The sequence below is a fragment of the Schistocerca gregaria genome, chromosome 3 (genome assembly GCF_023897955.1).
Source record: "Schistocerca gregaria isolate iqSchGreg1 chromosome 3, iqSchGreg1.2, whole genome shotgun sequence".
Lineage (NCBI taxonomy): Eukaryota > Metazoa > Arthropoda > Insecta > Orthoptera > Acrididae > Schistocerca > Schistocerca gregaria.
This window is the reverse complement of record NC_064922.1, coordinates 772,514,063-772,540,743: the sequence shown is the minus strand read 5'-3', so window position 1 is coordinate 772,540,743 and position 26,681 is coordinate 772,514,063. Positions and strand designations below refer to the sequence as shown.

Below are 26,681 nucleotides of genomic sequence, written 5' to 3'. Positions count from 1 at the left end.
CCGTTACGTGGCAGTATAACACATCTGTCCGCTAGGCTACCCTGATTTCGTTCTTGCATTATCCTGTGTGATACGGTGGTTCTCGCAGTAGTGGTAATACAAGTCTATCGGCTTACATTTACGAAAACAGAGTAGCCTAGCTAAGCGAAGTATAGCACTGCACTAGTGATAGTAGGATCGAAAAGCCCATCCACAGCACGTGCAGCGATGGATGTCGTCTGGTGACGTCACATGTTCAACAATTGTCACCCAGTTTTTGGGATATTTCCCGACATTTGCGGCCCCATATGTCTTGTTTTATTTTAATTGCTGGTTACGGGTTTTTCAACTTTAATAAGAATCATCCTCTATATAAAGAAGGAGAGAGAGAGACAATTATACTGCTTATTTCAGAAGAACTTCTTTATTACAATTGCAGCATAATCAAAACTTTCTGGTTACAGCCTTCAACAGCCTGAAAATATCAGGAACACAAAACGCAATAGATCTCTATTCAAAATAATCTTACAGAAAACACACGAGGAAAGAGTGTGTGATAATATTTGCAGTAAATACTGACGAACGATTTTGTAAGTCTGTTTTATTCGTACTTTCTTTCATTGTGTCTTCTGTGTCGTAAATACGTGCACAACATTCTTCACTAACAAGAAAAGTTTTCTCGTTACTTCTGCATGTGACGAAACAAGGCCAGTTTTATCACTTCACTTTATTGGCAACGACGCCTGAGATTGGCAAAACATTACACGAAAGTATGCGCAATGTGCCAGAGGATTACGCATAACTGGCTTCCAGTCACTTACGTCCTCGTGGCACAGACTTGACTTCATGTTTCGTAAAACCATACCAAAGAAACCTTGAGTAGAATTGTGACCTCACCTTAACTGTTTTTTGGTACCAAGTTTAAACACCCCCACCCCACCCCGGTAAAATTTACTCATATGAAAGACAGGAAGGAGAATTAGGGTTTAATGGCCAGTTGAAACCGATGCCATTAGGGCATATTCGGGATAGATAGGGAACCATACCGAGATTTGCCTTAAGCGATTTAAGGCAATCACAGAAAAGTTAAATCTGGAGGATCGGGTGGGGATATGAATCCTTGTTCTCCCGAATGCGAGTCCATTGCCGTATCGCTGCTTCCACCTCCCACGGCATGGAAAGATTTAGTGCCGCTATCAGATATTGATAACAAAGCTTTCACTTTTTCTCTTCTATTTGGACTTCATTGAGTCAAGGCGAAATGGGTTCATGGATAAGTCGTAAAAATGAAAACTTTATTTCTGCAACAAAAAGCACTTAATTAATGAAAACCGCTCCAGTTGCTTAATTAGAACTTTAGTCCACACGACCGGTTTCAGTCTTTATATTACACTATTATCCTAGTATTCCTATTATAAAAAATATCCATATACCCGCCATACTATATACTAACATTTGGCAGTTTCAAATACAATATCACAAGTGTTTGACCGGACGATCTGGGTAGCTATACAACATAGGAAAGTCTGACCATCCAAATCTCGTCGCGGGACAAGAGATACTTTCGCTATCAACTAACAGCAAAAATATAAAAAGAAAGCCAGCAGTATTCTTTCTGATTCGATATCACCACACACTTCATCCTACTCTGTGTTAATTTTGTCCTCTCGATGGCTACAGAACCCGACACACACACCAATTGGATTGAGATATTCCAATAACTCCAGAATGAATTTTCACCATGCAGCGGAGTGTGCGCTGGTATGAAACTTCGTGGCAGATTAAAACTGTGTGCCGGAACGGGATGCGGAACTGGGATCTTTGCGAACAACCTAATCTTCCAGGTTGTTTCACATCAGCGTACACTCCGCTGCAGAGCGAAAATTCATTCTGGGAACATCCCCCAAGTTGTGACTAGGTCATGTCTCTGCAATATCCTTTCTTACAGGACTGCTGGTTCCGCAAATTATGCAGGGGGTTTTCTAATACGTTTAAATCACAGGAGATGAGATACCGCCGGAAGTAAAGCTATGAGGGAGGGCTGTTCGTCTTACTTCGATAGTCTGTAGGTACAGCACTTATCCACGAAAGTCGTAGATCGTAGGTTCGAATCACGATATGGCACACATATTTAGTATTCCAATAAGTGTCTCTCCCCATTAATGCAACATCCGGAGCCAAAGTGACTGTTCCTCGACGCAGTGGCAGATGCCCCAGTAACTAGGTTCAAATGGCTCTGAGCACTATGGGACTTAACTGCTGTGGTCATCAGTCCCCGAGAACTTAGAACTACTTAAACCTAACTAACCTCAGAACATCACACACATCCATGCCCGAAGCAGGATTCGAACCTGTGACGGTAGCGGTCACGCGGTTCCAGACTGTAGCGCCTAGAACCGCACGGCCACTCCGGCCGGCCCAGTAACTAGGCTTACTCCGTTTTTCTGTTAAAGGCTTTCCACAGACATCTTCCCTCACCATTTCATGCACTCCTTCGTTTCGTATTTAATCTGTCCGTTTTATTCGTAACGTTTTCATACAGCTCTGCAATTGAGAAGTTCTCTATCTTCCTCTTCTCTAATTCCCCCGTGACTCACCCGTTATTTTCTGTATTAAACATTTTTCTAATATCCACTTTAATGAACTTCTTTTTCAGTTGCATGTCAAAAATTGGTTTTAAAACATGCACTTTTTTTAAATTCCTAGATAGTAAGATTTTTGACTGCTTGTTCTACTCTGACTTCGCTAACTATGACGTACAGATGCCGCTATTCCCGCTTCTACATCACATCACTTCCGTCTTAGCGCACTGTTTCGTTAATCCATGATTTGTGTCAAGTCGACTGGCCGTATACTCAACGCGAAGAGGAGAATTTATATTCACGAAGTAGTGTCCGGATAAACAGCGATCGACTATTCACAAAGGAAAAACACATAAAAAGACGTACAGGAGGTGGACAAGAATATGGATACATCAGGAACACAGAACATTACGATGCCTAACACGGTGTAGAAAACCCGTTGGCGTTCAAAACACCTTCCAGTCATCCTGTACGGTTTTAAAGGTAGGCCGGCCGATGTGGCCGAGCGGTTCTAGGCGCTTCAGTCTGGAACCACGCGACCACTACGGTCGCAGGTTCGAAACCAGCCTCGGGCATGGATGTGTGTGGTGTCCTTATGTTAGTTAGGTTTAAGTAGTTCTAAGTTCTAGGGGAATGATGACTTCAGATGTTAAGTCCCATAGTGCTCGGAGCCATTTGAACCATATTTAAAGGTAAGTGAATAGCGATCGCGTGCCCTTCTCTCCAAAGCAGACCACAAAGAATCAGTAACGCTGAGATCTAGTGACTGCGGTGGTCAGGGGAGATGCGACAATTCATCCTCGTTCTCACAAAACCCATTTGGGAGCACGATGGTCCAATCCCGCGTCCGGCCATCCTGATTTAGGTTTTCCGTGATTTCCCTAAATCGGTCCCGGCAAATGCCGGGATGGTTCCTTTGAAAGGGCACTGCCGGCTTCCTTCCCCGTCCTTCCCTTATCCGATGAGACCGATGGCCTCGCTGTCTGGTCTCCTCCCCCAAACAATCCAATCCAATCCACAAAACCATTCCTGGACGAAGCGAGCTGTGGGTGTTTTGGAACATGGCATCACCATGGGGGAACAATCATTGTTCCATGCGGTGGACCTGATGAGACAAAATACTCACTTAACCCTTGGCATTTATGCGAACTCGCACAATAACCATGGAACCAATGGAACACCAGGTTATGTCTGCCCAAATTATCACCGAACACCCACCGTGTTTCACTCTGGGGAAGAAAGATCGGCCAGAAGTTGGAAACAGTGTGAAATGAGACTCATTCGACCAAAGGACTTCCTTCCATTGCTTCACAGTCCATGTCTTATGACTCGGCAACATTCTTTTTCTGTTACGGACAGTTGCATCACTTATGAGTGGTTTGACAATTCCATGTCGCCCTCCAGTCCAAGCTTATGGCGCTTCCTTCATGTTGCTTCGGTGCTGACGGGTTCGCGACTACCCTTTCAGTTCAAACTTCTCCAGTGACCGTCTGCTAAGACCACTCATCACACACTTTCGTCCGCGTTGTGACTTAGCGGAAGATGTTTCTCCGTTTTCCATTGTGCGATGTAAACCTCGGATACGCTGCCTTTTGAAACACCAAACACATCGGCTACCTTGGTTACGGAAGCATCCACTACACGATCACACACAATTTTCCCACGTTAAAATTCACTTAGCTCAGACACACAATGCAATCACAGCTATCCAGAACACTGTTCTGACGACGACAGTCGCGTACAGCGTATTGAGGACATTGGAGAGGTGGCCATCGTGAACAAATACAACAGCGCAACCTGCAAACTTGGCTACCATCCGTATTCATGTTAGAGTTTGCATTTCTATCGGTGTTTCCATATTTTTATGCAACCCCTAAAAGCCTTAAATTCAAAGCTGTCTGTTCTGTAGAATGAGTATTCAGCATCTCGGTACTGTACTCCTTTCTGCTGGATCGAATGTAACACGATAGATACATGAAATGACAGCGGCGACCTTGTGGTAGCTGGCTGCACGTGTCTCCCACGTGGAGGTCGCTGGCCGACCCAGACGTCCTTGCCTCGTTCCCTGGATAGGCCCTCTCACCTGTCACAGCCGCCGTGTCTGCCGTTTCCTTACGGCGTGAACCTGTCCCACTTATCTCCGGAACAAGCATTATGTCTGAGACTACATTCCTTCTTAACGATAACTGCTGTGTGTAGACCATAACAGCAGTATACTCCCATGTCCTCGACCCGAGGTCATCTTCCACGCTCCACTCTTCTTTCCACAGTTGTTACCCTTGACGCACCCTCTACGCCCTCTCTTCCCGAACATGCACACAACCAAAACAATTAAAGCGGGTCGGTGCTAACTGGTCTTGCGTTATATCTGCATTATTTTTCTGACTGGACCATTGGCTTGCTTCTTTTTGGAAACATGTCACATCTCTGTTAATTAACTTAAGAAAAAAAGATCAATATTTTTAGATTCACTTTCTGCCAAAGAAGGTAGAGCAATAAAGTTTGGTTCTCTTCCGTAGCGACTCATTCGTTTCATGTTTCCATATACCTCTTCCACTGCAAATGAAATATTTATCCATTGTAATTGTTTACTGCACCTATTTTTCTTCTGTTTTAATTTATTTGTCTGTTTATTTGGTCGTCTTTCATAGCCGACGGATACTGGAACAACTTATTGTACTAATACACCGCCGGCCGCGGTGGTCTCGCGGTTCTAGGCGCGCAGTCCGGAGCCGTGCGACTGCTACGGTCGCAGGTTCTAATCCTGCCTCGGGCATGGATGTGTGTGATATCCTTAACTTAGTTAGGTTTAAGTAGTTCTAAGTTCTAGGGGACTAATGAACACAGCAGTTGAGTCCCATAGTGCTCAGAGCCATTTGAACCATTTTTACTAATACACCAAGACAAAGCCTGTTTTGCTATGACTACATTTCTGTCATAGGTTTGGATCATTTTCAACACAATCATCTTCGAAACCTTTTGCAGTTTCACATTCAGCTGCAATACCGAGCGTACATGTAACTTCAAATTGAGTGGAGAATCCGTACTAGTCTGCAAACGACACTATCAACAGACGAACGTCCTGTGTCAAGTAGAAAGTTAAATTACAGAGAGAAATGATAATCACATTAAAAACGCGGCATTTTCACTAATGCAAATTTCAGGGCCTAGACCCTATGTGGCGCACTCTTTGAATGATCCACCCATGCCACAGACATTTCCAATTATTTCAGCACATTTATCTATCAAGAGTATTATGAGCAATGTTTCCTATACCAGCAGCACGTGAGATAAAACAACAATATGAAGCCACCAGAGGCTGCTGTAACTTTTTTTTTGTTTGCGACAACTACTTTCGATCTTCAAAAGTTACGGGCACTTTAATATGATGACATATGAGACTTGGAAAGTTTCTGGAACCATGCATTTTCTCCATTACATGAGGTTAAAGGAAGGTTCCTTGGCGTCAAGTACATAACTATTACCAGCTGCAGTATCTGTCACTTGTAAGTGTATCCATTTATGCTACGCTTTTGGTGAAACAGGATGCTGAAGGGATCAATGGCCTCTCACTTTGTGCACTAGGTGACAAACAAAAACATTTAGAAGATATTGGATGTAAGTGTGACAGATGCTGCAACTAATAATAATTAAGAACTTATTAACAAGTAGCCTACGTATTTCCATTCTAAACTCCTCAAATATTGCGTAGTTTGGCTTGTATTCTTGATTGTAACGATTATGTCTGAGCATTGTGGCATGATATTAGTGTCAGGCTAAGCATCACTTAGATGAACTTTAATTTACCTATTACTTCTTCCTCGCTTACGTATATGCTTTGAAACATTACAAAGAGGCTGAAAATTCTGCTTGACGTATACGTTTACATGGCGCTTCTCGATTGCTCTCAGGCGATATTATAATCAAAGGGGTACGAACAGGAAATCGATATAGCAAACTTGGTAAGACGAACAAGCAATTCCATAAAGGAAGTGCACGAGTTGGTAGGCTGTGGTTTCAGATGCACTGTAGTTGCCATCTTTCCATTTGAATCAGCGTGGGACATCTACGTGGCGTTCCCTAGTGGAGATGAGTACCCGCAGGTGTTGTCGTCGGAAAGTTTAATAAAAAGGCAACGAGCATTTGTATGGAATGCCACGAGTTAACAGCTTCCTCTAGAGAGAACCAGAAGCATGTCTGGATCTGTGAAGACTGTACGGCAGACTATGACAATGGAAACGATTACACGGGACATACAACCCTCCATTTGAAAGTGAATGACACGTTTAGATCGATATAAACACACTGGAATAAGTTAGAATCGATCAATAACCATGCTCCTATACGGAAAATAGGAATGTTTTTGAATGGGTTGCCTTATTTTCAAATTGTCTATTTGTATGTAAATTGAAGATGGACAGGGGAAGAACAGAAAGGAAAGGGACTAACAGTGTCATGTATCGGGACTATATGCAGATTCAGCGGTGACGAGTGAAAATGTGTGGAGACTGGGATTTCAATACAGGATCTCCTGCTTACTAAGCAGTTGGGCTAATCACTGCGCCGCGCAGACAGTGTTTATCGCAAATGAATGGACTGCCTCAGCACGTCTCCCGGTCGATCCACACTTCACCGAGCGCCACCTACCCGCAGTCCCCTGTCCATGCCCTCCATGAAAGCAGGAGGTCGGACGTGTTATGCATCCGTACTGAAGAAGGTGGATTCGTTGCCCATCGAGGCGAATCAGTTATATGAATGGGGGCGTCTGATCTTAACTAATGTGAAGGTCGATGGCAGCTTTTCGATCGGTACCCCTGGGATTTGCAGTGGGATGACAGAGGCTAGCACGAGTTGGGTGATTGTAGGAATCTGGAGTATTCTATAATAATTAGTACTGGAATACTTTAGTAAATAACTTTTACTTACCTTTATTCTGCTACTGAACTCCGGGAACATAACTAATAACAACTATCTTTCTTAAATACAAATGACTCATTAACAAACATTAACTGAATTACACGAGGGTGAGTCAAATGAAAACCTTAAATATTTTTTTTAAATATTATTTATTGTGCAGAAGTGTTACAAAGCTGTATCACTTTTCAACATAATCTCCCCCACGCTCAATGCAAGTCCTCCAGCGCTTACAAAGTGCATGAATTCCTTTAGAAAAAAATTCTTTTTGTAGTCCGTGCACCACGTGGCGTACCTCTTCATCAGAATGGAACTTCTTTCCTCCCATTGCGTCTTTGAGTGGTCCAAACATACGGAAATCACTTGGGGCAAGGTCTGGTGAGTATGGTGGATGAGGAAGACACTCAAAATACAGGACTGTCATTGTTGCAACTGTTGTATGGGCAGTGTGGGGCCTTGCATTGTTATGTTGTAAAAGGACACCTGCTGACAGCAATCCAGGTCGCTTTGATTTGATTGCAGGCCGCAAATGATTTTTTAGGAAATCTGTGTATGATGCCCTGGTGACAGTGGTTCCTCTAGGCATGTAATGCTCCAAACTGACGCCTTTTTAGTCCCAAAAGAGAGTCAGCATAATCTTACCTGCTGACGGTTCTGTTCGGAACTTCTCTGGTTTTGGTGATGAGGAATGGCGCCACTCCTTGTTCGCTCTCTTCGTTTCCAGTTGGTGGAAGTGAACCCAGGTTTCGTCCCCAGGAACGATTGTTGCAAGGAAGCCATCACCTTCTCGTTCAAAGCGCCGAAGACGTTCTTCACAAACATCAACACGTCGCTGCCGTGGCACTTATCTTGCAGACACTTTGTGAAGCTGGAGCACATCGTGCACAACGTAGTGTGCTGACCCATGACTAATCTGTAAACATTCTGCAATGTCATTCATTGTCACTCGGTGGTTTTCCTTCACTATGGCTACAACTGCTGCAATGTTCTGTGGAGTCACAACTCGTTGTGCCTGACGGACGAGGAGCATCTTTCACTGAAGTCACACCATTTGCGAACTTCCTATCCCATTCGTAGACCTGTTGCTGTTACAAACATGCATCACCGTACTGAACCTTCATTCGTAGATGAATTTCAATAGGTTTCACACCTTCACTACGCAAAATCGAATAACAGAACGCTATTCTTCCCTGGTGCAAATCGCAAGTGGGGTGGCCATCTTTAACTGATACTGCGACAGTATGTGTGCATCTGCACTATGCTGCCACCTACAGGCCCTTCTGCACGCCGTTTGTAGCACGCGAAATTTCGATTTGTTATTACAAATTTAAGGTTTTCATTGGACTCACCCTCGTATAACAAGCAAGATAGCGCAATTCTGGTATTACGTGCGTAATACATGCGCGAACTAGAGGCTGCGAACCTGGCGAGCTGAAGGCTATTGTAATCTGACTTCGCTCACGACCTGTCGCTGACTCGGCCGGTGCAATCTCCAAGTCTCTGTTCGTGCCATACGGCGGCGCTGCAAGCGCCAGCGAGTCCAGAGATGTTGCAAGTGCTGGACCGCTATCGATTATCGCAACCTCTAGCGTGGTATCTAACGTTGACACCACACTTATCTGTTTGTTATTTGAGTTTAAACAATTCTCATATTATTCAAGTGCTGTGGCGCTCATAACTGTAAAAAAACCTTAAGGGACTAAGAAAAAGTTTTTTCGTTCGAAGGCCGTACAGTCCAGAATCGGTATGCTAGTCTGGTAAAATCGCGCTGAGCGTTGAGGCAATCATGCCAATGACGCACGAGGTTGGAGATACCCTTTTGGTAGACCACCGTGTCCTGCTGTGTGAAGTAGTCCGTAACTGCCTGCTGCACATCCTCGTCCGACGGTAACTGTAGAACCTTGAAGGCCTTTTTTAAGGGGCTGAAAGCGTGACAATAGCTCGGGGAGAGATAGGAATACAGAGCGGGCGCTCGAGAGTCTCCCACTTGAGTTGACGTAACTCCTACGTTGCGACATTTGCGATACGGGGACGTGCATTATCATGAAGCAGCAGCATCCCCTGGGGCACCATTCACAACGGTTGTTTTCGACAGGCACACGTTCTTCATTCTCCGATGGATGTCTGTCGGTGTTTTTCTTCGGCAGCCAAGAAAAAGAATAACAGCACGTTGGTCCTGTTTGGACGTATTTTGTGGTAGCATGCACGTCAAAAAGACACTTATGGTACAATAATCCTTTGCCTACATGTCGGTGCATACTCGCTGCAGCAACTCCCTCAAAAGGAAGCTCTTTGAACACACCTTACATTACATATACTGTACATACACACTGTTTCCATGATAAAGATAAAACTTTCAGCAGTGATGGAGGAGAACTGATGTATCAGTATGAGATACGATACACTGGTCCGGAAACGACTAGGTCGAAAGTTACAAAAGAAAATAAGATGATTCGAATTTACCGTTGGTCTGCTGACAACCACAAAAAACTAAGTATACATATCTGCAAAATTTTAATTATGTAAATAACAAGAACTAGAAACTACATACTTCAAAAAGAAATGCATCTCCCCGGTTTCCAGAACTCCTGAAGATAGACGTTGACTGTGGATATTGTATTACAGACACAGTCACTTTAGACTGTTCAGAAATGTCACTAAATCCGCCCAAAGATGTAAACAACCATGCATGAGCAACACCTATAAGACAGAGGGCGTCCGACAGCTGATCAGTTCCAGTCATTCCACCAGGAAGGAGGTACACGGCTCGTTTTGTCTGTAGTTCAACCATGCCTAGACGTTCAATACCGCGGTTAGATCACGTCCACATTGTTACTTTGTGCCAGGAAGGGCTCTCAACATTGGAATTGTCCAGGCGTCTCGGAGTGAACCAAAGCGATGTTGTTCGGATATGGGGGAGATACAGAGAGACAGAAACTGACTATGACATGCGTCGCTCAGACCGCCCAAGGGCTAATACTGCAGTGGATGACCGCTACCTACGGATTCTGGCTCGGAGGATCCCGGACATCAACTCCTCCATGTTGGATAATGCTTTTCGTGCTGCCACAGGACGTCGTGTTAAAACTCAAACTGTGCACAATAGGCTGCATGATGCGCAACTTCACTCCCGACGTCCATGGCGAGGTCCTTCTTTGCAACCACGTCACCATACACAGCGGTACAGATGGGCCCAACAGCACGCCGAATGAACCGCTCATGATTGGCATCACGTTCTCTTCACCGATGAGTGTCGCATATGCCTTCAGTCGACGTACGCCGCTGGTGGTCATGGAAGGCGCCATAGCGGCTGTACGATACGTGAATAACATCCTCCGACCGCCTAGTGCAACCATATCGGCAGCATAATGGCGAGGAATTCGCCTTCATGGACGACAGTTCGCGCCCCCATCGTGTACATCTTGTGAATGCCTTCCTTCAGGATAACGACATCGCTCGACTACAATGATCAGCATTTTCTCCGGACATGAACCCTATTGCACATGCCTGGGCTAAATTGAAAAGGGCTGTTTATGGACGACGTGACCCACCAACCACTCTTAGGGATCAACACCGAATCGCCGTTGAGAAGTGGGACAATCTGGACTAACACTGCCCTTGATGAACTTATGGATAGTATGCTACGACGAATACAGGCATGCATCAATGCAAGAGGACGTTCTACTGTGATTTTCATGAGCAATAAAAAGGGCGGAAATGATGATTATGTTGATCTGTATTCCAATTTTCTGTACTGGTTCCAGAACTCTCGGAACCGAGGTGATGCAAAACTTTTTTTGATGCTTGTTTATTAAGAACAAGTGTTCAGAGTGGCTTAACATAGCTCTCATGCAGGCATAATATGGTAGCTCCAAGTTCTGTCGTACTCGACGGAACAACCCCAGTATTGTTCAAAGAATATCACAAGCAGCAAAAATTCCTCCCAGTCTCTATAGGTTGCTTGTGCCCAAACCGCTTCGTATCACAGCAAAAGAAGAATCGAGAAGGTATCAGTACATATGAACGAGCCGACCATGAAACAGAACTCCTCGTGAATGTATGATTACATGTTACTCGCGTTTGTCTCGTCTGCAGTATTAGGAAATAAAACACAAAATAAATCAGTTCATTAGCATGTTGCAAAAAACTATTATTATGTTCTTGTATGTCACTGAACGAGTTGTGTCACAACACATCTGGCTTTCACCATTTTCAACTCAGTGCTTAAAGTGACACATTCGTCCTTATCCGACATACTTAAACGTTTGTACCACCATCACGGAAACACACTGTTTTGTTTATTCATCAAGGCTGTGTATTCGCAATGTATACGATACGCGTGAAGTGTGGTGAGGATGAGGCAGTGCTGTCCACTACCCGACGCAACCTGTCGATTCAGCTCCCGGGGAAAGAAGCCGTTAGTTATACGCTGCCTTCGTGCCCAAGGTCGCCACCAGGGAAATGACAGCGCCCATTGTGCAGTATCCCAAGCAGAGCGCAGAATCGTGAGCGCGTGTCAAGGGGAAAGTGGTGCAGCGTGGCCTGGAGAAAGTACCTCCAGCTAATGGTCGCGCCGCGCAAGGACGAGTCGCAGCCAGCGTCTGGATCAGCAGCGCCCGTGCAAGGCCGCGCCGCGGCTACTTCTGCGTCCCTTACATCCACATGGTAACTACCCACAGCGGGTGGCGGACGGTAAACCGTATGCCACTATGATTTCCCTGCCGCATCCATTTCAGTTCGGAAATCGTACACGAGTTTTGTTCATTCGCCTCCAACTTAATCCATATTCCTCTCATTTCGCTGATTTAGACGTATTTTTGAGGATGGAATTCGTCTCTTGTCTATTCCCAAACGAGTGCCCTTAGAACTGCAACACTTTGTTTTCCATGCCTTATAGAAAACAATTTTCAGAAACGCGGCTGCAACAGAGTTAGAGGATTGTAACAAGACTAGAAGAACAAACAGTAAGTATGGTATAAAATGCTTACTTACATTCAACCATCACCGGTTTCTAACGTTTAAAAATACACTGGTGTGCAACACTTAAGGAAGAAAGTAGCTTTCGCATGATGTGTCACTGCCAATTAACATAGCTCGATAAAACTTGGACCACGCAAAGGGTACTAGAAAAGTTTTGCAATACGACGCAACAATAAGTCTCAGGATGCTGATTGTTGCATTGTTCTGAGAATGCTTCTTACTTGCCAAGTCTGTGGGTGCAGTAGTTCAATACCAGATTTAGTCTGAAGTGCTTGCTATGGCATCGTGGTTACGAAGTGAAATTCGGGCAGTTTTGCGGTACAACTACGCGTATGGTTTAAACGTAGACCAGTGCTTTGAATAAATGACTCTTGCGCTCGGTAATGTATGTCCATATCGTACAACTATATTCAGGTGGTACAGAGAATTGCAAAAACGAAATCTTACTCTGGAAGACGCTGAGAGGACCGTAAGGCCACGATCATCAGTTACGGAGGAAAAGGTTGATGTTGTGAGGAAAATGCTAGATGTAGACAGGCGAGTGACCTCTAAGCAGACAGAGCATACCTTAGGGCTAAGTTTATCAACAATTCGTTCGATTCTGCATGATAATTTTCAAGTAAAAAAACTTTGTTCTCTCTCGGTGCCGCATAGACTGAAGGAAGAGCAGATGACGCGATGTGTGACTTGGTGCCAGGAGATGGTAAGGAAGTTTTCGAAGGGACAATCTCAGTATGTGAATAACATCGTGACAGGTGATGAAATTTGGCTGTACTACTATGATGTACCGACTAAGACTCAAAACAAAGTTTGGGTCTTTGAAGATGGTGACACATTCGTAGCTGTCAGAAAATCCCGATCAGTAAAGAAGAAAATGATAGGTAATTTTCTTTTTTCTTTTCAAGTCGAATGGAACTGTGTACGCTTTGATTTTGACACATAGAAGACAGTCACAGCTAAATGGTACACTGAGTAGTGCCTGCCCAAAGTCATCCAATCTCTGAAGAACCTGTGACCGAAGTCAAGAATAGAAAATAGGTTCCTGCATCAGGACAGCGCTCCAGCTCACCGCGCCAAAGCATGCACCAAGTATTTGCGGGGTATAGGACCCTCCACACAGTCCAGACCTTGCTCCCTGTGACTCTGCACTGTTCTCACATGTGAAAATGAAGCTGAAGGAAGTACAGATCTCAGATGATGAGGACCTCCTGAGGGCTCAGACAAAGAGTGTGCCTGACTCCCTATAGAAACTTGGGAGGACTAGTGCAGTGATAGATGTATTCAATGTGGCGGAAATTACTTCGAAAAATTCAAATAAATAATATCATTTCTGAAAAAGAGAAATATGGTTATATTTAATATAAATGTAACTGTAATGAAGTATTTTCTGAAGGTATTTGTCTGATCTGTACCCTAGTACAGAAGTGAAACGTAGTTGATACGGAGTTGAGGAAGATGAGAAGACAAGCTTTTGAAATATGCTGCTACAGAAGAATCCTGAATATTAGCTGAGTAGATCATAATGACGAGGTACTGATACGAACTGCAGAGAAAAGAACTAAAAGAAGGGATCGGCGGTAGAACACATTCTGCAGCATCAATCAACCGTCAATTTGCTAATGGAGAGGAGTGTGGAGGGAAAAAATTGTTGACGTAAGTATGTATACAGGAAGCAGATTCAGATGGGTGTTGCTTATAGAAGCTATGCAGAGAGGAAGAGGATTGCTCAGGACATATCTGATGCATCAAACCAGTCTTCGGACTGAAGATCACAATAACAACAAGATGCCAATGAAAGCGTTTCTGCTTTGTTGCACTGACATACATGTGCTTCGTTAGCTTAATTTCACGGCTTTGTATTGTTCCTCTCTTATAAAAGTAAATATTCTGTGAAATGTCAGTCTACAGCCATTCGGTGCATGAGGAAAGCCTGAAAAGTTTTTAATGACATAAAATGCCGTAGGAAATTTTCAGACCTGCAATTAATTTGTGAATACGCCGTTGTTCTCCCAACAGTTAACAGTTGCAGAAGTCGCATCAACGAAATTAAAAGAATTATTTTTCTTGATGCCTTCTGCGAAGCGTAGTGATTAATGAAATTTAGATATTCAGTAAGAAACAGTAATACAGTATTCAGTGGAATCTGAGGACACTATGTGAATACTGTAATCCATTAGTATCTAAAGAATGTCGGTGCTGATTAACGCTATGTGTGAGTGACCGAAATGCTTGTCAACGGAGTACTGAGACCAGGAAAGTAAAAACTGATGTATTTTAAAGTAAAGTAATTACGAAACCGGCAGTTGGTCTGAAAAAAAGGGTATGCATAACCACAGAGAGGTGGCCTGCCGTTAACTAAATTCGTCAAGTAAATTGACTCGCCCAGACAGTTATGAAGGAATTACGAGTGGCGTGGAGTTCGACATGTCGAGAAAGCACTAAAACGCTCCAAGGAAGCCGCCGAGCACAACGCTCTGATCTTCCAGAGGAATAATCATCAACGATGTTGTATGCCATAGAACGTCATACGGTGTAAAAATAACAATCCTGACATCAAGAACCCTACATCGCACCTTTCCGTTTTCCGCGGATAAAAATTCCGTCTGCCACATGATTCTAAACCGGTGCCACTGGCCGCTATTACAGCAGGTTGGATTATGATTCATATGCTAACAAAATAAACTATTTTAATTATTAAATGGCGACGTGTTCGATATCAACATTAAAGAGATACTTAGATAAAATTAAACTTCAGAAAACGATTTTTGAAATTACGGGTGTATAGGTACTAAAAGTAAAAGAAAACAACTGTCTCGCGTAGTGTTCCTTAGTAAGATGGTTTGCTAAAAATTCTTTAAACAAATCACATTAAAACGAGTTTATCTCAAGATTAAATAGCTTTCTTTTTGCCAAACATTGCGCAGTTTTGTTCCACTTAGACCGCAACGGGAGCAATTTGGGGAGGATGTGAACAGACTGTTCTCCCTATAGAATGCCGAGAACATTTCAGAAATGATGCACAGTCGAAATTGTATTTCAGGATTCAGCCAGACCACTGCCAGTGAAAAGAATGGAACTCTCGCTACGTTAGCAAAAGAAAACGCGAGGGAAATTTCCCAGAAAGAAAGCGCCGCTCATTTGCAGTAGGGCTGCAGGAAAAGCAGAAAGTGCCGCTCATTTGCAGTAGGGCTGCAAGAAAAGCAGAAAGTGCCGCTCATTTGCAGTAGGGCTGCAAGAAAAGCTATGTTCCTGTGGTAGCTTAAAAAAAAAATTTTGCAAGCAACAGAGTTAATTAGCCTCAGTTGGCAAAGTTTACACTGCAAACGATTCCGGTTGCCTTGCCTTTCAACTGTAACACATTTTCAGATACTTTTGCGAAACTTTTCAGCTTCAACATTAACCAACATTTTATCATCGTATTCAACTTTTCAGAACCTTTCGAATATCGTTAAAAAAAGCAAATCGTTCGATTTATAGAAGACTTTCTTGCTGCAATACCTTGATTGATACGACAAATTACGTGCCGCTCTGCCTACTGTCATTTGCGGAAAATCTTGTTTCGATATCTCGTACTCTTCACAGAATAAAATGGGAGTATTTTTTACTATAATATGAAATAACTGAAATGTCACGTAATATGTAACTTCTGTTAGTTGTTCTAAACTGATTTGTTGTTTAGTGCAGCGTGGCAAACATAGCTTAAAATTGTCATATGAACCTAAGTGTATTATAAGTACAGAAGCGTATAATAAGAGTCATTAGTATTGTAAAATCAAGAACATCATGTAGAAACATGTTCAAAGACTTGGGCATATTAACCACAGCTTCTCAGTATATTTATTCCTTAATGAAGTTTGTTGTAAATAATACATCTCTTTTTCCAACTAACTACTTAGTACACAGTATCAGTACTAGGAATGAGAACAATATACATAAAGATTTAAAATCACTTACTCTTGCCCAGAAAGGAGTTCAGTATTCAGCAACGCATATATTCAATAAGTTACCAGCAACCATTAAGAGTTTAGTTTCAGACAAGGTACAATTAAACATAATTTAAAAGGATGTTTGGTGGGCAACTTCTTCTATTCCACTCATGAGTTTCTCAACAAGTGCAGTAGACCATTTTAATGAAAATTTATTATACTTCAATTTTTGACAATACTTGGTTGTAATAGCCAAGTAGTTACCTACTGTGTGATTGATGGATGTATGGAAAGCAGATGTAAGTCTTAAGTCTGTAAATAGTGGAAGTTTAAATCTAGTACATAATCTGACTGTTTTTAACTGAGGATCACTGAAATGCATAATTTACTTTAATTTTTGACAATGCTTGGTTTTAATAGCCAAGAAACTAGCAAATGTCTGAATGATGGATTTAATGAAAGCAGATGTAAGTATTAAACCCGTATGTTAGAAGTTTAAATTTAATTCGTGTACATAATTTTACTGTTTGTTGACTGAGGATCATTTAAACTAATGAAAATCAAGTTTTTCTAACTACATTTTTGTAATGTGTTTATCTGACATGTTCCACACCCAGGAGGATTCCCTCCTTTATGGGTCTACGTAATGAATAATTAATCTAATCTAATCTAATCCGACGTCGATTTATGCTCTTCGTTCCATTCGACTGTAAATAATTCGTGTCAGTATTTCGCAACCATGACTTTTGGCTCTGCAAAATTCATACCTGCGTCCTCTAGAATCTTAAAGTATACCTAGTGCAACTTAATCTAACGGCCAGTGTTTGCTATCGCGCAGGAGGCGTTGGCCAAGCTGCAGCTGGCGGAGCAGTCGTACGAGGAAGAGACGCCGCGGGACAAGAGGACCATCGGCGTGCTGCGCCAGCTCTTCCCCGGGCTGTCCCAGGTCAGTACCCAAATTGCTGGTCAGGTGCGTGCTTCACTGCAACAACTCCAGTCTTCACCGCGTTTGTTTCATTTCTTCCGACTGACGTTAAAATGTCTTACTCAAATACATGTCTTACTACTGCCGGGTGGTTAGAATTAAAGTGAAGCTACTCGCGGAGGTCCAGTGCGCTCTGTAATTATCGTATGGCAGCGAAACTCATAGATACACTAATGTGTTAATGCGGAACCGATTTACATTGAAAACATTAGTCCCAGTTTTTGCCACAAGGTGCAAATCTTGTGCTGTGCACTGTTTGTATGACGGTATGACAAACACTCTTTGTCATTCGACAAGCCATACAGTGGGTGAATAGTACGGTTATAGCAGGACGTGGATAGCAGTAGAATATCGCCGACTGAAAGGTCTGGGGAAGAGGCCCGATGTCATTAAATGGCTAAAGAAGATGATAATGAAATTCGAAAACACAGGTGAGTTTGGTGTGGAGCCTGGATGTGGACGGCGTCCTATCCCGATGGAAGTTCCTGACGAGGTTGCTAATGTTGTAACTGACCATGCAGCATGTGCCCCTGGTAATGTTAGTGCTCGTGCACTGTCACCAGAATTGTCCATCCCATCGTCAACAGCACGGAAAGTTTTGCGTTCTGTGTTACACCGGTGGCCGTTCAAGGTACAGGCGGTGCAGCAACTGAAAGCCCATGATCCGTAGCAGAGTTCTGAGTTGGCTCTTCGGTTTCTGGCATGGATCGAATATGACGACATATGGCTAGGAAATGTTCTATGGAGTGATGAGTCACATGTTATACTACAGGGCCGGCCGGAGTGGCCGAGAGGTTCTAGGCGCTACAGTCTGGAACCGCGCGACCGCTACGGTCGCAGGTTCGAATCCTGCCTCGGGCATGGATGTGTGTGATGTCCTTAGGTTAGTTAGGTTTAAGTAGTTATAAGTTCTAGGGGACTGATGACCTCAGTAGTTAAGTCCCATAGTGCTCAGAGCCATATACAACAGGACGCTGTTAATACACAGAATGCCGATTTTGGTGTGCTGTTAAACCGTGTGTCATGCACGAACAGCCACTCACTGTATGTGACTCTGTGCCGTAGAATCACAAGCACCTTTATTTTCTTTCTGTTCTTTTTTGTAGAGATTCACCTAGAGGGCCTGTCAGGTGTACTGTGACGTCTCCACATTATCGAGACCTCCTTGTACAGCTTTGGAAGAGCGCAACTGTGTGGACACCACTGTTTTCGAGCAAGACTGGGCAAGACGACACGTCGCTCTCTTAGTGATAGATCTACTTAATGAAACATTGAGGAACGTGTTATCGCCAAAGGTGTTACAGATGCATGGCCTTCAAGAACACCCGATCTAAACCCAGGTGATATTTGACGCCGTCGATATAAAAAAGAATGTATTTTCCAGCAACACGTTCGGTCTCTGCCTGATCTGAAGGACATTATTACAAGAACACGTTGTCAGATTCCACCGGAACCACTGCGAGCAACTGTTGAATATATCGTTTTACCGATGCAACATCTCATTGACGTCTCCGGTGCCCATATGGAACAAATTGTGTAAGCGGTGGTTAATAAGAAAATCTTCATTATGCTTTTCTCACCTGTTTAGCCTTTTCTGCCCACACCCCATACCTAATTCAATACATATGGAAGATAATTACATACGTCTTTGTTACATTCACAGCGCCAGATTTGCACTTGGTGGCCAAAATTGTAATTAATTTTTTTTTCAGTGTAAATCGATTCCGCATTAAGTCATCAGAATATCTACCAACTTCCGCTGCCATACGATTATTACAGCCCTGGATCTCTGTGATTAGCTGCACTCTAATTATAACCACCCAGTATTTCTTCTACTTCCGATTTGCACTTCACGACTCGCGGTCTATTTCTTTGCCTAAACAAGTGCCTTCCCGTTTGCCCATATCCCTTCTAACGAGAATCACAAAGATACTGTGTTATGTAGGGCACGTTATCCAAAGGGCTCGAGATGCCTTCATTCGCAACAGAGCTTGACTCTGTATCGAGCGCAGCTCGAACAGCCGCTGTATGACGCTCGCGGCAATAGTGGACGCGATACGCGAGGAACCCCAACAAGCTAAAGCTCTGCTTAATATCTAACAACTTTGTGCGGTAATTAGGAAAAATCGTTGTGATTCGAACGCACGCGCCCCTAACGACATATATTGAACTTGCCGCTCTATTATTAATAAATACTGACCCACCAGCCTTCTCCCATGATTTAATAAAGATAAGTCCTACAATTTTCTGCCCTCGTTCACTGTGTCTCGATATTACTCAATACATAAAGGGCCTGTCACTGGTTTGATGTTTACTGTTAGATGTTTGTGCAGCTTCACTCTTAGCGGGAAATGTAAACAACAACAAAAACCAACGTTTGGTTTGATGTTGGCGACATGCGCACTACTAGGCTATGCCCCCTCCATAGATATTGCTACTGTATATTTTTAATGTAATACTACAGTCTAACAGAGACCGTTCCGTCCCGTTTTTGTCAACCCCAGCGACAGCAGCGCCCCAAGCAGCCAGCTAGCTAAACTTCTGAATACGGTATCGGATGAGTACGAACAATAACGTTTTTATAGATATGTACCACGTGATTATTTAGTTTCCTATGGAACCTGGCAGATAAGAAAAGGTGCACTGTGGGACGGTTTATTTACGATTCTCTTGTAACGTACACGCATTTCCTAAACACTATAGTTTTCCTTTAATAACAAAAAAAAATCTGGTAAAAACCTGAAGACCTGGCCCTTTACAGAAAGACGTTGTACTTCTACCAATACCTACATTATTTAACGTATCAAATAAGCCACCATAGCTGTAGATTAAGGGAAAACCACACATACTGATAATAAACCGTCAAAAGCAATAAAACTGTTTTCCAACAGAGGAGAAACAAATTCCACTATTTTTGCTAAATCTGAGCTACAAACGAAAAGAATCTCAACAAATTCCTTTTGAAGCAAAAGTAATTACATTTACTAAAATTCTGGTGTATTAGAAAGTCGAGTGAATTGTAAGAAATGGCCAATCACTGGACTCCTTAAAAAACTGTAAGTATCAAGGAAAATGCCTATGATTATGACAACAGACAACAACAAATGGGTCTCATGCGTGACATAGGTTTCTTTCTATTCTCTTTCTTTCGGTGGAATAAACTGCAAATATAAACATGCTGTAAAGTAGTTATTCATTACAGAGTTGTAGCTTGTGCCACTGAATCAGTCTGATGTGACTGTTTTTAAATATGTTTCACGATAATTCATGTCCCTTGATAATTAATGTCCCGTGGCACCTTACTAACGCATGGAACGTAGAACTATTCCGTTAATTCAGTAGAAAATAATTAAAAACCAACATTATCGTAACAACGCATGTGAGTCTCCTTTCTCACCGATTGGAGCATTGGTGTTCCTCCAGCTGTCAAAGGTTAACAACTTTCGCGCCAGCGAGTGTCGTGGCGGTACTTACTGGACTGTAGTAATACTAGAAAATCAGGTCACGATTCCAGGGTAGTAAGAAAATGAAAACTGTTTTTAACGTAGATTGAATAGAAGTTTGTGTCACCCAACTGCTTCAGTGCTTCAATAAATACTATACAAAGAAGAACTGAAAATGGAATTCTTTTCTATTTGATGCGTCCGACAATATCCTGTAATTCGAATTACGTGCGTGATGAAATTAATTTTTACCGAGCATTCATCCTGATGGTCCTGAAAGTTTAATATCCTTCATGTAGCTGTGATTCAGTGAGACAATGCATAACATCCGCAAGAAAAGCTTACTAAAATTTCGAGACTTTCAGATGTTACTAACTGTGTTTGTGCTCCACAACGTGATTAATATCACAAGGAAAAAGATATTATATGACGTAGGTCATAGCAAATGATTCCAGTACTGAACAGTGAGACGAGTTACAGAATGACATGGTTAGCTGTAGCGGTCACGTGAGCGTACCTTCCTAATTCAGACAAGACAGTAGTTCCTGCGGAGGAATTAATGTTTGCTTCTCGTATTACCGAATGTCTTATTTACTTATTCCATCAAATAATCACTGTACATACACGTAAATTATAGACAAAATGATTCTCAGAAATTGTGTATTCCGAACTATTGCTTAATACACACACAAAGAATTTAAAAATAATAAATCCCTGTACAGTGATGAAAGACATAATCTCAAGCTGAGGCTTTTCCATATCGACAGTTCTTGCTTTTGGAGCAGTTTGCGGAAGCTTCTTGAGCTACCGATGTATTATGGCCAACTAAACATTATCTTTTTTTGGGGGCACGAACTTTTTTTTAGAATAGTAATACTTTCTCAGATCAGAAAATCAACTATATGATTTTCTCTAATTATTCCAGGGCGGAAGGAAGAAAAGTAGAGGCTTTTCCATTAATTGTCACAAAGTGCACAGCCGTGAGACAAACGTGCTCTTTCCTAACATCAGTTTCTCTGGTAGTCGTGCTGTACTGCTAAAGAGCATGTGGAACTGGGTATTTCATTTCGCTCATGGAGCGAAAAATAAACATACCAAAATCTACCTGATGCGCCCGGGAAACCACTCGAATTCCATCGAACAGCCGAAATTTGTCCCTTTGAGAGCAGACACACTCTTAAAACCTTTTTGTATTTGGGGTTATACGGGACCATCCGAAAAGGAAATACCACATAACTTCATAATAAATAGGGCACGTTATACTATGGGCAGCCTAAGATAAGCCGTATGAGCTTGTGGTTCTCACATAGTAATTTTAAAACCCTTGAACTGTACCTTTGACAGAGATGAAACTGATAACATTTGACGCCAGCATCAATGAACTTTCCATATGCGCGTAGCACATCAGCAACTGCTCATTCGATCTGGTATCTCCAGTTACGACAAAATTATTCACATCGTGCACATTTATCTTCTGCACTCTGTGTGACTAAAAACCACAAACAGCATTTAAGTAGTAAGCTGTAATAAATTGTGTTATTACATTGCGTACGCCAAATTAGAATAACTGGAATAGCAACTGGCTTTTATCAACAAACGAATGACTGCCTTTTTTGTTACTGTCATTGGTATTTCGTAACAGTAGCTATACGTGGAAAAATATTCGCTTTCTATACGGCTCCTTGTCGAAAGGCCACAGGAATAGGCGCTATAGCGGAAAGTTGTTCATATCTCTATTCCCAAAACTATCTAAGTCTGTAAAATAGTTCTCTTGTGCTGAAACCATCAATTACTTGTCGATACAACTGCTTCGACTTACTTGCAACCCAAAACTTATTTTGCACTGCCATACTACATAAGTGCAGGGAAACTACGTTCTAGCAAAAAGTAATAGTATATGTTAGTGGTTTAAGGGAGCTCAAATTGAGATTAGCGGCGCTGAAGCGTAATATACAATGTTGCGCAAAACTTAAGAACGGGAGTAACTTCCGCGTAATGTGTCCACAGGCGTCAGTCAACACATGTTAGCTACTAGGCAAATGATTTTTCTGACCCAATGACAAATTTTCTGTTAGAACTACTACACCATTTTAAAAGAAGCTTGTTTCTATATTGTCCTAAACGAAAAAGTATATAGCTCAAACTTATATACAAATAAAAGAATAAACGTTACGGAGGATATTTTCTTCAATGAAAAGAGTAAGTGAACCAAACGCATGAAGACTGGGCAGCTTAAATAATACAAGTCATATAAGTATCTATGTGAAAAAAAAATATTTCTTTATCATCAGTCATTATAATATCCAATGCTTTGTTTCTAATCGATAAATGCATTTGTCAATTTACATTAGATAACTCACATTTTTTATTGTCTTTATAGATGTGACGCTTCAGGACGGCTGTTGTTACAATGTTGCTGTTGTTTGTCTGCCTGTCTATTTATGTCTTCAAGCCGTGATGGCTTCTCACGTTTCCTCAAACGCCTCCGCGCGTATGGAGTCTTGAACATCGGGAGTCAGTTCTTCGTCTCTCCGACCAAAAAGTATTTGTTTTGCAGCTACTGTTCAATTCACTTCTTTTCACAGATTTCAGAGGAAGAGTGCTGCTTACAATATTTTGTGACATTCTAGATATATTTGTCACCATGAGACACAAAACTGCGGAAGGAAATGGAGTTCTATGATAAATTTCCCTCAAATTAACCGAAGTATTTCCCTGGACGTTTCCGTGACGAATCCTGTACCCTAAGGCATTTTCCGCAGCACCTGATAACTGGTATGTATCTCGTTCCTACAGTTCAAAGTTCACTTGAACGAAGGTGGCATTTTGTGGACTTACGAACTGTGAAGACTGCTTAACCACACTCCACAAACACAAAGTTCACTCTTATTCTCTAGCATTTCGCCCTTATACGAGCTACAATTTGAGAAAAAAGCTTCCTGCCTCTACCTCAACTGTACTACATACCTTTACATTGCCAACTTAAATGTCCAATGCCGAGTTTCTGGGGATCCGGTTTTAACTTTTTGAATCCTCTGAGGAGAAAAAAAGCTATATTTTATTAACATAAAAAGGCAGAAAAATCATACATCAGTGACATTATTGCAAGAACATATAATGATAATATATTTCGTCAATGCTTGAGGTATTTGCAAAAGGTATATTGGTGTTTCTTTTAGGAGTCATGGCAGCCGATCTCATAGATTTTAAGAATACAGTATTACTGAAATCGCTCCACATGTGAATTTTATGAGCTACGAAAATAGACAATACTCTTATGCGGTCAGATTTTAAAATAAATTTGGAGAAGGCATTGCATCCGCTGTTATGCAGTGGCGTAATGTCGTTTGTTCCCTTCCGCATTCGGTATTGAAGAGGTTAAGGTGAAATGTGGAATTCCATTAGCGTTTCCGAGTCGAAATAAAGAGCAATATTAAGCAGTATTTCTCTTCCCCAGGGAACAGAATGTTCAAGTTGTTTAAGGGTGGTGGTGAAAATCGTTCCTAAAAGGAAGTCACATGGCTACAGACAGCAAAAGTAATGAGCGGAAGCAAGAGAAATATACTAGTGTTCTCATGCCGATTTAGAACCTGCTATAAACAATCAGGTTAATCAGCAAGGTACCTCTTTTAACCTTAACTCTAGATATCGTTTACAAGTCTGAATTATTTGCTTACTTTAAGGTATCGGCAGGCATTAAAAATATGCTATAATTTCGTATAGCAATAATTTGTAAACGTTAGACATTGACAACATGGTACTCACGATACCACTTAATTATTTTCCAGAAAATCAACACTGGAAATATTTATAGTTATAGCTCAATACTTCAGAAATACTGAAACTTTAAACTTAGTAAAATGCGCTTCTTTCCTTGGATCAACCACAAAACGAATTCAGTTTGTCAAGGAAGAAAGTGTGTTTATGAAATATGTAAAATTTTATGCAAAATAATCATGCTGCCGTATGACCATGGCGTAGACACGTCCTTGCTGTTCCCCGCAGCATTTCGTTATTTAATACTGTAGCTTTCAGACCCCTCAGGAATGCCAGTCAAGTAAGGGTATCGCAAATACGCAGCAAACAATTCCTCCTCCCACACAAAAAGAATAAAAAAGTAAAATCGTCGCACATACTTTTTTTTTAGAAAATTCGTACATTCCTTACAATGACTAGTGCTGCCGTACCATCATTATAAGACAAAACACAATGAAAGCTTTCCCGACGACTAATGTTTTTTGTATTCTCTGTGCTTGAATTCTTTGCCACAGCAGCCTTGGCTCATCGAATAAAAGGTGGTCCAATACGATTGTCTCATTGTATTTCTGGTCCCTTAACCATTTTCGCCGTCGTGTGACGCAGTGGTTGAGCACCGTTGTACTCAGAATATCGGTAGTCACCTGTTGAGACTTCTCATACTCCCTCAAAGCTACTTTACGTGAATGCCACGATGATTCGCCCAATAAGGTAATAATTCAGTTCTATCTTCCTCGCCCACACTTTTTTTCAAGTAAGTTAAAGATCTGCTGTTAGTGATATTCCAGACAATGAGATGTCAGACATTTATGAAAGTCTGTCGCAAATAGTATACTTTCTCCTACCATCTACCGATCCCTGAACAGGCTCACTCAGCCAATTACAGGTGGACCTATGGTTTACAGTAAAATCCTAATTACTGTACAGTTTCACAACTGCAGCGGCCACACAGTATTTGCAAATGTGAAGGTCATTCTATGAACTCGGATAACGTATGGGACACCAAGCGGAGCACGACATTGCAGCTAGTGAATGTATGACCAGTCCTCATTTCGTGTTTTCGCAGCATTTAAAAGAATAGACGAGCTACCTCGATTTGCGTGCACGGGTTTGACTATCCTGAGAGTCATCAGATCTTTATTTCCCCTCGCATCTGAATTATGGACAAGAATAGCACAGACGGTCTTAGTCATTACTTTCCACACAGCACTTTCCCGACGTCACCAGTCATCTTGCGATAATGTATCCCTAGCGTGCTTCTGACAATATTTCTTCAAAGCCGCATGCCCACTTGCAGGTTGATGAGAATCTACAGTATGTCAGGCGCGGCTGGTGATAAAAGCCTCTGGGCGGAGCCTACGTCTCAGTGACGTAGCACAGAATTTACGTTATAAGATCCCATTTCGCGTATTTCCCACACGGATTTAAATAAATACGGTGAAAGTTTTTGGAACTGTTTGACTGAGGTATTTATTATTGGTTACAGATTAAGCACTTGAAAATGACTTAAAAGTTGGCACTGCAATTGTGAAGATTAGAATCATTAGTGCAGCCCTTGCCGAACATCATGTCATTTACAAAATTCCGCGAGACTGCGAACCAAGAAAAATAAGGTTGAGTTGATTGCTTCTGCATTACAATGAAGTGACAAGAGTCAAGGGCTACCTCATAAAGTCATGTCGAACCTCCTTTTGCTCCGAGGCAACTCGACCTGGCATGGATTCAACAAATCGCAGGGAGCCCTCTGCAGAAACACTGAGCCATGCTGCCTCTACAGTGGCCCATAATTGCGAAAGTTTTGCCGACGCAAGGTTTTGTGCACGAACTGACCTCTTGTTTATGTACCATAAATGTTCGATTGGATTCATGCCGGGCGATCTGTGTGGCCAGATCATTAGCTCGAATTATCCAGAATGTTTCTCGAACCAATTGCAAACAACTGTGGCCCAGTGACATGACATCGTTGTTTGGAAATATAAAGTCCATGAATGACCGCAAATGGTCCCCATGCAGCCGAACATAACCATTTCGAGTCAATGATCGGTTCATTTGGACCAGAGGACCCAGTCCATTCTGCTGTGTCATCCGAACAAGACATCAGGGCAAAAGCACCACG

General features: G+C 42.2%; 1 protein-coding gene across 1 annotated transcript in view; it reads left to right on the top strand.

Moving 5' to 3' along the window:
* Positions 1-26,681, top strand: part of LOC126355605 (zinc finger protein AEBP2) — a 137,887-nt gene that overhangs the window by 78,163 nt on the left and 33,043 nt on the right. The window contains exon 3 of the mRNA XM_050005968.1: positions 17,220-17,327. Coding sequence (XP_049861925.1) covers positions 17,220-17,327 — 108 coding nt within the window. The remainder of the gene's footprint in view (positions 1-17,219; positions 17,328-26,681) is intronic.